This window comes from Dreissena polymorpha, chromosome 10 (genome assembly GCF_020536995.1).
Source record: "Dreissena polymorpha isolate Duluth1 chromosome 10, UMN_Dpol_1.0, whole genome shotgun sequence".
Taxonomy (NCBI): domain Eukaryota; kingdom Metazoa; phylum Mollusca; class Bivalvia; order Myida; family Dreissenidae; genus Dreissena; species Dreissena polymorpha.
The window spans coordinates 58,164,035-58,178,616 of record NC_068364.1 but is presented as its reverse complement, the minus strand read 5'-3'; the positions used below and the strand labels follow the sequence as shown (position 1 = coordinate 58,178,616).

General features: G+C 34.1%; 2 protein-coding genes across 3 annotated transcripts in view; both read left to right on the top strand.

Moving 5' to 3' along the window:
* Positions 1–14,582, top strand: part of LOC127848171 (perlucin-like protein) — a 262,524-nt gene that overhangs the window by 105,722 nt on the left and 142,220 nt on the right. The window lies entirely within an intron of this gene.
* The window catches only part of LOC127848176 (uncharacterized), a 94,167-nt gene continuing 90,222 nt past the window's right edge, over positions 10,638–14,582 (top strand). Inside the window, exons 1-2 of one of the 2 annotated variants that reach the window (XM_052380480.1) lie at positions 10,638–10,809; positions 12,236–12,754. In XM_052380480.1, coding sequence (XP_052236440.1) covers positions 10,711–10,809; positions 12,236–12,526 — 390 coding nt within the window. In that variant the 5' untranslated portion in view covers positions 10,638–10,710 and the 3' untranslated portion in view covers positions 12,527–12,754. Of the gene's footprint in view, positions 10,810–12,235; positions 12,755–14,582 lie in introns of those variants that run through there. The other variant, XM_052380481.1, reaches the window with a different exon arrangement.

Genomic DNA, 14,582 nt, shown 5'->3' with positions numbered 1-14,582 from the left:
ATTTTATGTTTTTAAGCTCACATCTTATACGCGTTTATGATCTGTAACGATACTTTTAATATTTCCTCCTATTTATTTCCACTTTTTGTAATGTTGTTCTAGGAGGAATTGTTACAAAGCCAAATATCAGCATAACAAAGAGTACGTTTACTTTTCAAAAGCTGTAGTAATATGAGTCGCGTTCTGAGAAAACTGGACAAAAAGCATGTGCGAAAAGTGTCGTTCCAGATAAGCCTGTGCAGTCCGCACAGGCTAATCAGGGACGAAACTTTCCACCTTAACTGGATGTTCGTGTTGAAGAGACTTCCTTTACACGAAAAATACCATAAAAGCGGAAAGAGTGGTCCCTAATTAGCCTGTGCGGACTGCACAGGCTAATCTGGGATGACACTTTACGCACATGCATTATGCCCAGTATTTCAAGAACGTGGCTCATATCTGTCGATCTTCGTTTTATGAAAATAGTTGATGTTCTCGAGAGTTGGAAGGATCTCAAACCATGCGTCTGCTTGCGATTTTCTGTTTCAATTAAAACGTTTTCCTTAAGTTTTAAAATGCTAAAAAGTTGTAAAATTCGAACAAATGAATATTGAAAAAGCACTTTTATTGATTAAAAACCATGCTAAGCTATATTTTAAGTATTAAAAACAAAGAACCCTCATAAAAACCTAAAGCAACAACTAAATAAAGAATGTTGACTTACGATAAGCAGCCTCATGATGCACGATATCCTCTGATTATTCTATTTGTTAATCAAACGCAGAAGTGGAATAAATTAAACACCAGACACCACCCATTTATATAGCTGAAAGACACGCCTCTCTAACAATACAAACATCACAAATTATGGCGTAACTTTCACCACAGCCAATTATATAAAAGGCTACTGAAAGGTTAACATTCACAATTTAATGGCCATGAAATTAATTGGCAGTTCGTTGTTTGCTTAAAACCCTTAACCATGGTCACAATATAACACAATTAGGTTTTCCTTAACCCATTTATGCCTAGCGTATAAAAAAGGCCCTGGCCAACAGCGAAGACCCAGATGAGACGCCGCATGATGCGGCGTCTCATCGAGGTCTGCGCTGTTTGTTTAAAGGAATTTATGTTATAATTATTCTAAACATAGATTTAAATATGCTAGACATCCCTAATTTTGGAAATAAATTGATCCAATTTAGAAGGATGGGAGAGTCCACTAGGCATAAATGGGTTAATTTACATGAAACATACTTCTCTGAGTGCCTATGTTTTCAATGGCTATTAACAGGTGTTTTTTTAAACAGCTACCGCTATCTTACTTAGTATTCGTATGTTTGTATTCTGTTGAACATTGAATTATTTCATAAAAATGAGATTTTACGACGTATTCAACACATTTTTAACATCCCTAGCTGTGCATATTTGTAGAATATACAGTTATGGTTAATATAGCTCGGCATCGACATGCTAGTAGTCTGAATAAAACTCTAGTACATCCGAGGTTCATTAATACATGTAATTATGCATCTAAGCATCATTTTCTCGTTGTCTTTTAACAAGTATTAACGTATTGGAGGAGATAATTTACTGTTGCTTCGGGTCTTTAAATGAGCTTTTGATGTTAAACACATATAACGTTGTTGTCTCATGAGGTTTTGTGTCATAATGTTTAGTGCAATATTCTCGGTGCCGCTACTATTACACGTCCGATAATAAACGTTTGTTGTTAATGATTTTTCTGTATTGTTTCTTTTAGGGAACATCGAACACATTAAGAGAATACGGGATTGTGTATTTTTAAATGATGCTTTAAGACGATTTGCAACGCTGTGTTGTCTTTCTAAGCCTTGACTGTACTGTTTGAAGAAATTTCTATACTCCCTCATCACAACCAAATCATGCGCTATTTGTTATCGCTCAGAAATAGTTCAACTTTTAAACGATAAGTGCAGAAAGATAATATACATAACCATGTTATAATGACATATGTAATATTCATTAAAACGGTTGTGTGTGTCAAAATTTGTGATCATGCTCGATTTTAATATTTTTATCAAAACTTACGATTGCTATGATGCTAAAAAATTCATATGAAACACAAATAATTACGTTTCTGTTATTTGTATTATTATATACTCTTTATAAATGATTAATAATATAAATCATATAAGTAAAAATATTTAAAAGATTTCGAATTTATTTTCAGCTAAAAACAACATAAGAATATCTTATAGCAAGCCAAAGGAAACATTCTTTCACTAATTTTGGCCACTCTGACTTCATCAGTATTATTCAAATATGTATGTTTTTGAACAAACTAAGTTCTCGAAAACAATTCGCATTGTATACCAATTATTGTGTTTGTTTCTTTATAGAAACCACGTGTTTCCTTTAATTTTGCTATATTATAAGCCGTGATATGTGAAAATGGTGTTTAATGAATCTGCGTTAAATGTCGTTCCAGATAAGCATGTGCAGTCAACTCAGGCTAATCAGGGACGATACTTTCCGCCTAAACTTGATTTTGCTAAGAAGAGACTTTCTGTAAACGAAAAATATCATCCAAGCGGAAAGTGGTGTCCCTGAGTAGCCTGTGCGGACTGCATAGACTAATCTGGGACGACAATGCACTCACATGCATAAAACCCCATTTTCACAGAGCATAGGCTAAAATGTATATTTACTGCTATCATATAGAGGTTGCTAGTTGTGGCACAATGGACATGAGTTAAACACCATTTCATGATTTATTGAATGAAATCAGAAAATCTATATTGATATGTTTGCGATTTTTGTGAACTTAGAGCCGATGATATATAGATGTATGAGATAAATATAATGTGTGTTCACATTGCAATTGTGTATATATTATCTAACTGCATAAACTATTTCCATTGAAGTACTTATTTAAAACATGCTCTGGTCTTAGAAGAAAAGAGGGAGCCTTCTGATACACTACTGGCATTCTCATAAAAATGCAATATATTTGTAAAAAGAAATAACAGCAATTTCACTACATGTTTACATTTTCTCTGACGCATGAGCATATATATTTGCCTTATTGCTTTCATGTAAACGACGACGAACTGTATATGATTGTGGCCTAAACACACATTATGTTCTGTTTCTTTAGCTTCCAGATGATTTTTTTGTAAGCATGATGGACCAAGTAGTATAAATTATGCTCATTTAAATTGGTATAAATATTTGGTTTCTTCAATAATTCCGAATACTAATGGAATAACAATAATTCCGAATACTAATGGAATAAATATGATTTGAACGTCCGTTGGGAGAATGAAAGTAAAACTGTCGGACACGAGGAAAACCGAACCTTTAAAATAAGAAAATAAGCTATTTTTTTCAGATTTTGTTTTCTAGCTGATTCGTAGAAATGACGAGGTGAATAATCACCCGCCATACGATAACCTTAAGCGGACAATCGCAGTTGGATTTTGGCTTGTACAAAATAAGATAAAACAATGGGATGCTTTCCATTTGACATCAGTATGGCTCAATTGTGAATTGCGTGATAAAAAAAAATCGTTATTAATCAGCTCGTAATGACGACACATTATATTGTATACTTTTTATTTCTTCATACAACTTAGTAAATCGACAAAATATAAATCGAAATTACGACAATTATGTTGTATTTACGAATATTAATGTCATGACCACGACTTAATATGTAAAACGACCAGTGTTGTTTGCCATTGATCTAAGAGCCGCGTCATACAAAAATGAATCGTATGCTATAGCGGCCAGTGCAGCCAAGAGAAATCAGAAGCTACCCTATCCGCTATTACACCACGGAAGATTGCGTAGACAGCGTATCTTCTAAATAGTCTGCTCAATTGGGTCGGCTGGCCTTGAGCTATGCTGGTCGAATATTGCATAGAATGAGTGTAGATTGTTTAAAAACACAACGTTTCCAAGCTCAATCAACACAGGCCCATGCACCTATAGCGCTGCACTATACATGAGTGAAATAATGATCGTATGGTGAAACAGTCTAGCAAACAAACGTTATATTCTTTGCGGGGCTTTTACCTTAGAAACTGCTTTTTTCTCCGGTTCTCCGCGAGAATCGCTGTTAATGTTATCGTCCGCCATATTTGGCAATTTACAAATGTTTGCACCACGTGCAAACTAATTTGAATTTTCACGGCGCAACTACGTTGACACCTTCCACTATTATCGTATATTCTTCGATAAATGTCTTATATATATAATTATCAAAACATACAACGGATTATAACAATTTACGTCGACAAATTGCACAAATGTATCAAACTACGTTTGATTGCAAATTCACTTGGCGACTAGCGGAAGCACACTGATGCGCATGCGTAGCGGATGTACTATCTTTAACTACCGTTTACGTTCTAATTAACGAAATGAAATTAATTAATTCAAGAATATCTGTGATTGCCATGTAATTTCCACGTAATCTTTAATTAAAACAATATATGGGAAATATGTGATATATTAAATGTATGTAATAAGCATGAATAGTACATTACATTAGAAGGTATATCAAACATGCACTATAACATGGTTATTTTTCTTTTCATTTTCAGCCAAGAATTAAGGTGTTTGTAAAAGAAGTAAGAACTATAAAACAAATATGAACAATACTTTTTTTTAAAATAAAACTAACCTTTAGGTATATTATCATTGCAAATGTTACTATATTTTTACATGTTTACTTTTGATCTAAGGATCGCAATTTGCAGCAGGGTCGATTAAACAGCAGTAAGTCTAAGTTTGCTAACACTTGAAAAAAATCATTTATTTTGTGACTGACAATTTAGACACGCTAACGTATTCCCCAAAGTAATTTTTTAAATATATCTAATTCATCTAGATGTATAAGTTTGTTGTTGATACATACCCCGATGTTGAACTGTGACCAGAGAGTTCAACGACTAGCATTTGTATACTGTAGTTTGAACCTTTAATTATTACAATTCAACTGCGTAACTACTTAAATCTTTCGTGTGAAATAATAAATTGATCAAGAACACGCGTCTATTTACCAATATTAAGCGGCCTTAAATGTCCGCTGTCTTCTTTTATTCATCTGCAAGGTTGTATTACCGTTATCCGTAAATAAAAAACTCAGCTGTGATTTGTCATGCGCAATTACCGGTAAAATGTTTTCGGATAAAACACAACTGTCGGACAATACAGAGTCATTAAAGTATGAGAAAGTCTGTGCATATGAAAAATAAAAGTCTCATAAATTTATATTTGCTTAAAACGTTGGTGTCAAAATTGAAGACTAACAAACTTAATTCATAGTAATTACGGTATAATATGCGCAATTAAGGATCTCAGATTATTACTTCTTTTTTCAAACGCGGTACGTCCTTAAAGCACATGGTCCAGCAATTTGCGTAAACTTTACGTGAACGCAAGGGTTGGGTGAATTTCACGTTTTTCGCGTTTTCCCATCACACTAGAGGCTTCCCTATCATGTAAAACAACATAATAGTCTACACGACTGATACATCCTCCTGGATTTAAACAACTAGCCTGATCTTCCGTAGTTATACTATCCGATGTCCGACTGAAGTTTAAATCCGTTTATTAGGTCAACTATCGTTCAGTAAACCTTCCGGGGGGGGGGGGTGTAACTTCCTATATACGGGTATATAGGGGTGTGCCGAAAATATGGAATGTGTTATTCGACTAAAATTATAGATATGGGTATGGTTTTGAGCGTCTAAGTATAGATATGGGTATTGAAATCAGAAATGCGCTTGTATATAAATGCATATAAATTTGAAAGTATCAGTATCAAAATGGGTATGATATATTTCATTCTTGTATGTAAATGGGTATCAAAAATATATGCAATTTACAAATAAACATATAAAAGCAAATTCAATAAGTAAACTGTATTAAAATGATAAAGATTGAATTCTAGTATGATATGGGTCCAGTTTATTCGAAAATCTTGTATTGAAATGGGTCAACTTTCTCAATGGTATCGTATACAAATGGGTATGCTTTTACAAAAATCATGTATTAAAATGGTCTACTTTATCAGAGTTCCGGTTTAAAAATGGGTCACATTTCGGAAATCTCAGTCCCCCCCCCCCCCTCGGGGTTAAACTCAAGATTTTATTTTCCATATATAAAAGATGTTAGCCAACATTTAATGCATTATCTTTTCATCTTTGATTGTATTCCTTTGAGTTATGCATGCCTAATATTGATTTGAAAATGAATGTGTTTCAATACAAATATTGCAAAGATAATTATTTATTCGATAAAGGTGCTTGTTGATCAATTTATAATATAGGAAGGTAATTTCATAAGGTGTCTTAGCTCAGTTAATATTAAATACCACACAATACCTGGAAATAAGACAACATTTTGTCTTATTACCAGGTATTGTGTGGTGTAAATGGTCACTTGGTTGTTTCTTGTCTTTCTGTGTTCATTTGCAGAAATATGACAATGAATTTATAAAAAATGAAGCTCATTCTACTACAAGAAAAGGAATTTTGTATTATGGAAGTGTTTTAAGTTAAAATGTAACATTCATGTAACACACATAGATCCTATTTTAAAGGTAACTGGCTTTTGGGGATGTCAAATGCAGTAGTCTGTTATATCGTATGGAGAAATTGCCATTATTACAATATGCAATAACAAGTCATCAGAACAGCCTGAATATTGTCGGGTTAAAATGCTGAAAGAAAGAAAAAGAATTCACATATGAAACATTATAAATCGCATGCTTATATGCCTTCTTTTTTAAATTCCATGAGGCCTTTATATTTTTTATCTAAATTTAGAATAGCATATAATACATATCACATGATTTAGTGTTCATCTGATATGCTCATTTGTATTTTCAATTTGGCCATGCCCAGGAGGAAGTGACTGAGTTATGAGGTGCAGAAGAAGCACAAGCCATTTCCACTTATTTCGCCAAAACCACTTGAAGTGGGAGAGTTAACAGATATTTGGCGAGCTGCCTATCTCTGTAATCTACGTCTCTGATAAAACTAATTACTGCTGCTATAACACCATTCACACGAAACTTCATATATGGATAGATCTCACTGATGAGAAGTTCAGTGCACAAGAACTATAGCTATAGCCCCTGAATTAGTATATTTATCTCGCATTTTTATTTTTCTTGGTTGCCTGTTTTCTTGAAATAACAAGTTCATGATTGAAATTAAGTTTGTATTACATTTAGAAAGGAAATCATGCTGCTGATATGGGTTTATAACAATATGTTTCAGTTTTGTGTGGTATTTTGCATTGTATACACAAAAATGAAAAGTGATCTAAGTCCTTGATGTAAAATGTCTGATTGTTTGATTGATTGATTCTATTTGGTAAAAATATGAACATAACATAGTTACAAACATAATGCAGACAACATGAAATATATTATCACAGCAATATACATAGTAAACCATGGAATGCACACACACTATTAAGGATAACACAAAAAAGAGAAAAATGATTTTCACTTGTTTCCATTGTGGTCCTTGATATTGGTGGCAGTAACCATGAGACAGTCATGTATTAAATATTTAATAATTTATATGTATCAAATATATACTGTTTAATATATCAAGTATATTACTGATTAAGTTATGACAAATATTATCACATGTACATTATATCACAGAAGTTGCTTAAGAAAGTATCACACTGCATATGTAGTTAATAAACACACTTTGTAGCACACTAAGAGTTTGAAAATAAAATAAAAATAAACATGAGATCATTGCACCATAATGATCAAAAGATTTAAAAATGCATTACAGTTTTTAAAAGAACATAAAATACATACTAAAAATTATACTATAGAAATCTATAAGGACTGTAAAAAGTGTTTTTTGATGGCACCCTTGAAATGATTAGGTTCGATACATCCCTGATGTTTTGTGGAAGATTGTTCCATAAACTGATACCATTATTTGTAAATGTTTAAGAACCAAAACTACCTACTCTTGGTTTGGAAAAACGACCAGAGTCTACAAATGTAAAATTATCAGCAAAATGATCAGCTTCTGGCTGAGCTACCATATTGGACCTAGTACAACGATTATGCACACCAGACAATGGCTTAAAATGCTCACCCATATACTCTGATGCAAGGTCATTTTTAACCTTATGTACATGACTTAGTATGACCTGGTCTACTCTTTTTAAAACAGGCAGCCAACTTAAGTATGAAAACTGTTCTTGACCACCATGGGATCTGTTCTCCATATTCAGAACAAATCTAATCACCTTGTTTTGTGTAGTTTGACGCCTATTTTTAAGTGACTGAATAAGACCAGGGTACCAAAAGGAGCAGGCATAGTCAAAGTGGCACTGTATAAGGGACATGACAAGGAGTTTTCTGGTGTGCAATTTTAAGAACTTACTTTTTCTGTATAGAAACTTGAGCCTGGAGTTTGCCTTTGTAATAACTGACCTAGCAATGGTTTCACCAGACAAGCACTGGTCCAATATAGCACCTAGGTACTTAACAGAATTTGATGGAGTAATTGACACACTATTGCAAGAGACATTTAAATGAGGATTTGACCTTAGTTTGGGCTTTGAGCCAAACAATATGGACTCCGTTTTACCAAAATGTAGGGACAGGTTATTGTCAACTAACCACTCACTAATAAGTTCGAGATCACTAGAAAGAATGGATTCAATTTCTGAAATGTGTTTACCAGCTACCAGGATGCCAGTATCATCAGCATAAAGTAAAATTTTATTTTTAACCACAGCGGCCATGTCATTCACATAAATTAAAAATAAAAGGGGACCTAAGATGAAGCCCTGAGGAACACCACAAGAGATGGAGGCCTCGGAGGACACAGTACCCGATACGTCAACAACCTGATGGCGATCGGAGAGATAGGAGGTGAACCACCTGACTGCATCACTATGGAGACCAATAGCCTCAAGTTTCATTATTAAAATACTATGATTGACAGTATGAAAGGCCTTCTGTAGGTCTAACAATACCATACCAACCATTTTGCCTTCTTCCATCTTAAAACGAACATGATAATCAGATAAATGGGTAAGACAGGTGTCTGTAGAGTAGCCGCGCCTAAATCCTGATTGATAGCTGTACAGAAGCTTTCTGTCATTCAAATAACCTTCAACTTGGTCATAAATTAATCGTTCAAAGATCTTTGAGATGATGCTTAAGACCGCAACCGGTCTGTAGTTACCAACCTCAGTCTTAACACTTTTCTTATAGAGAGTCTGTTTGTTTAGAGAAAAAGAAAGCACAGGACCTAACGTCTGGGATATCATATCCTTATCAGAAATAAATCGTTAATAACTGCAACTGCAAATATAACTCAAATGTAAACAACATCATCGATTACATTGGAGAAGTGGTGTTGTGTCCCATTATTGAAACTGCTTGTGTTGGTTGTTCTGTAGCCAGTACAGTGTGTTTCAAGAAGATTCCCTAATGTCTCTGGCACTCTGCTAATAACGCCACCAGTGCACGGTGTTCTTAACGATAAAAGACAAACAACTACAGTAACAAAACAATGAACCTAACACACTGCCCTATTCAGGCATTTTGTGTAAAAACTTGCTAACTTTCTGATAACCGCCACGATAAATCAATTGCTAACATGAAGATGCATCCATATTGTATTTTATACAGAAATCCAGCTGCCAGAAAATAAGGTTTGAAATATATATTTGTTGACGCAATAGATTGCTATACTTAACCGTATGACTTATACCCCATTAATAAAGTCGTTTACTGTCATAAGTATATTAAAACGTGTTCGTACTCGCTGCTCGTCATGTATGCATGATTTTGTATTTCTTTCTGCATTTTATATTTCATTCAAATTATGTTATTACATGTAATTCGCGCTATTCCCCGAAACCTATGTTCCTTTGGCGATGGCTGTATATGTATATATGTATCGATGCACTGGACAAACATTTATGGTAAATATTTAAAAAGTTATCACATGCATGCATGTTCTTGCTAAAATGTGGTTTATTTCGTTTTCCGTATCCTTCTTTTTCTGTTTATTGTCTTCACGTGATGTTGCTGCTGCTCATCCGCATAAAGTTGGCCTTGATGTTCGTATTCGTGTTCGCTCAAGCATGGTATATACATGTATTCCATATACACTCCTCTCACGAAGTCTTAGTGTTGTGATAATCAATATCACATATTTAATGCGTTCGTGATATTATATATGTTCTAAATAATTAAATTCAAGAGAGGAACGCTTTTAATCATCGAAGGGTCGTATATAAATACGTTTGTGGTATTTGCGTCCGTATTCGATGTCATTAAATACAAGATACCGGATTTAAGAGCTACAATTTGCTTTGAGCCGTGTTTCACAATTTTGTATAACCTTCATAAGCTAGTAAACAGCTCAGTGAATAATCTTCAATTGGTTTATTTTGAAATCAAATCAACACTTCCTTAATGAAATATTATTAACTGCTGACATTTCATTGGTTACGTGGTAAGTTCAAAAACATGTTTATGGTCTGTCTCACGTAGTCACTTTACAACGATAGCTTACTATTGGTTAAGCCATTAAGATATTGCCAATGCTTGCAATTTTGAAAATTTGCTCGACGTGATTCATGTCCTGTTTTGTCGAAAATACTGGTTACGAGAGTCGCGCCAGGAAATCAAAGTGGATATAAATTAGACACACGTCTTCATTTTGGACGCAATCTTCGCTGATGATCAACATCAAAATGAAGGTTGTTGCAGTGTTTTTCGTTGCTAGCATAGCCATCGCTGTGGGATCTGATGTTGTGATTTACGACTCGACATCTCAGGTAGATTTCATTTCACGTTTTGTTAAGTTTGTAGTTGTATGCCTTTGTCTAATACAATGGCAGTTAAGTCAAATTACAGTAATTTCGTGTAATTGATTTATTGTTTATTGTATGCCAATTACTTTCTGAAGTTGATTAACCGGAATAGAACTTGTTAGACTTCTTTGGAGTTATAGCTAATTACATAGGTGATTATATAAGACCATACATAAAAAGTTATCAGTTTAAAGGAGCCTTTTCACAGATTTTGGCAAGTATTGAAGTTTGTCATGAAATGCTTTATATTGATAAATGTAAACATTGGATCTAAAACGCTCCAGTGAAAAGTCAAGAATAAAAATTTAAAAAAGAAAAAAAAGGTACCTTCAACAGGGCTCGAACCACTGAGACTTGGACTAATGGAGTTAAAATCTACCACTTAGACCATTCGGCCATCAGTGCTCATAAAATGCAGGACGTATTTAATGCTTTATATAAGCAATCCTCGTAGTTTCCTAAATTAAAGGAAAACACAGAAATCTCCTATTCGTTTCACGTTGCAACGCGTTATAATTTTCAGGTTTTTAAATCGTCAAAAGATGCATATGATTGTTTCCTCGCAAATATAATAATTAAAACAAAATTTGCGAATCTTAAACAATTTTTCTACATTTATTCATTTTACCAAAACGTGAAAAGGCCCCTTTAAATGTTATCGAATAACGTAACGACGCGACTTTGCACTCGGCTTAGTTGCACCGAGCGATAGCGTTCTTTCATCATCCAACTTTTTAAGCATAAGCATCCGCTGAAACTCGAATCGTATTTACGGATCAATATAACTTAAACTAAAATATTTACACTAACACAGAAAATATTGCAAGTGTTAAGATGTTCCAGTTCAGTTCATACTATGTTATTTTATTTATCTTTTTAAGTTGTGAGCTGTTAAAATCTTTACATGAACACATGTTTATACTCAAAATGAAAATAATCGGTACAATTTGCCATCTTTCCGTTTTATCAGCTATTGTCAATTGTTTTGAACTTGACAATTTTTGTTCTACGAAATCGTTTTCTACCGTTGAAGAGTCTTGAGCTGTTGTTAACAAACGACCTTACATATGCGGAATATTAATAGTGATTTTATACCGATAGTTTTCACTATGGTGATATTTACTATTCTGAGTGCCCTTTCTTTATGTATTTTGGTATCCTTGTATTAACAATAAATACGATATCTTGTATTAACAATGACATAATAAATACAATTTAAAGTATTGAATGGCCTTCTTTACTAAGCCTACAATTGACAAAAACTGGAAAAAGCGAGTCTTAATATGTTATGGACATATACTGTGAAATATTAATTGATATAAAGGGAGCAACGATTAAAAGCCCCTGGTAGATAATGTTTATTTACAAATGTTCATATCTTATTATGCAGCCTAAATGCACGCTGGTTGGACCACGTACAAGGAGAAACGACTGTCGCTGGCATGCAGGTCTAGACATGGCGGACCAAATCATTGAGGGAGGTCGCATCATCGCTTACAAGATCCAGTGGTTTGCCGGAGGGTGGTCTGACTGGTTTGTTCCTGGCTTGAACGACCTGGACATTAAGTTCAACATTCTCGCCTCGCCTTGCACCCCTCCAGTCAAGGCCAAATCGCTGAGAAGATGGTGGTCATATTTCTACGACCACAATCACCAGTTCATCATTTGTAAGCCGAATTAACATGAAGATCGCGCAAAAAATACAAGTCATATTTGTTTTTATACTTGAACTTTTAAATAATCCTGTATTCCATCATCCGCATGTGTTTTCCAATATTTAGTGTGAGCCTTATTTATTTCACTCAACAAATGTATTGAAATTATATATTATATCATTGTTGATGTCAAAGTTACTGATATGTACGCCAATAAAAATGATTTTACGGTAATAAAGAAATCTAAACATCATACCAAATATGGCGATCTTTTTATTGTGCGAAATGTTCATATTCCACTAATGTACAATACATAGTGTACATTCAATAATGGTATAGAATGACAACACACTTGTTTAATCATTGAATATACAGCACAACGACTGATAAGAGTGCAGAGGACTGACCACAGGCATACCAATAACATGAGTCTCGTTTTGGGAAAATAGGACTTAAAGCTTGTCCGAGAAGTGCTATTTAAGATTCGCCTGTGCAGTACTCACAGGCTTATCAGGGACGACACTTTCCATCAACATTTGATTTTATTTTAAAAGAAACCTCATTAAAACGCACTATTTTGAAAAGCGTAAAGTTTTGTCCCTGGCGCGATGACACTTTACGCACATGCATTAGGCTCGGTTTTCCCAGAACGGGGCTAATGTTATCAACGGCTCCTGTATATGCCATTGCCCGATTTCCTTTACTAAAAGTTTTAATGAAAATACCGCCAAACATTACAACAAAATAAAACCCTTGTTAACACTTTGGCAAGTTGAAATCCAAGCATATGCGTGTACACCTTCATTAAGAACACTCGTAAGTAGAGAAAATTTTGCATTTTGTGACATATAACTTATTATCCAAAATTCTAAAAACGCAACGTCTCGTTTGACGTATCGATCTCTCAGTTGTTTACGCCCAGGTATGATTTCCGATTACGAAAACTCTTCAAAGTTCGTAAATTGGTTTATGTTTTTCTCTCGTTGTTATAAAACAAAACATTTTCGTCGCATGAAGACAAGTCTCCTAATACGTATGCATTGTATGCTGACATAGTTTTAATCTAAAGTAGTATATGTATTTCCAATATTTGTATTCTTCAATACCTTTAAATATCTTAAACATATACACATTCACACAATCAATATAATTGCATTATTTATTTAATATTATTCATTGATTTAAAGATGCGAACAAATCATGCACAAAATCAGTATGCGTGGATTAAAAATGATCGAATCCGACAGTTCAACCTATTTAATTTTTGTAAACGAAATCGAGTAAAATTGAGACATAGCCACATAGTATTCATTCTGTCATTTGCATGTGTCTATTATAATATATTACTAGGATTAACAAATCATACATACTATTGTCAATTTTCATTACGCATTATTTATTTAAAAACATTCAAAGATCGTCAACATATGTGAATTCAGCTCAGTGGATGGTACACACGCGTGACGCGACCCGGGTTCATTCCCCGCTCCGGCGCATGTGCACTTAGTTGGTGGTGACCATACCTGCGAGGTGGGGTGTTCTCCGGGTGCTCCGGCTTCCCCCACATCATAAGACCACACACAAATTGACTTCAGTAAAAACTAAATAGATTGAAAATGCATCAATTATTCAAAATTCTTTCGTGAGTCATGTTAGTTAATAAGATAAGAGTGCTGAGACACATTCCGATACCTCCCATAATGCAGCCTCAGGCGCGGAAGGACCTCATAAACTTCGAAACACACACACAAACGTTTACACGGACTTTTTATTTATTATGGAGTAGTTAAGTCCCCAACACAAATTCTTTGCAAAACATACAGTTTCGCTTTCAGTAATATCTGTTAATTACCAAAACTGCAACGATATACTTCTCTTAAATATAGCAGTTACTAGTCACAAATCTTTCAAAAAGCAACATCACTTGTATATATATATATACTATATGGAATTTTATCAAGCATGAAGTACAATATTTCCACGGCTATTTCATTAGGTTCAAACTTAAATAAATTCATGTTTAATTGTTTCGATTAAAATGCCTAAAGGAAGATAAGTGTTCTGTCCTGGCTACTAGTGATT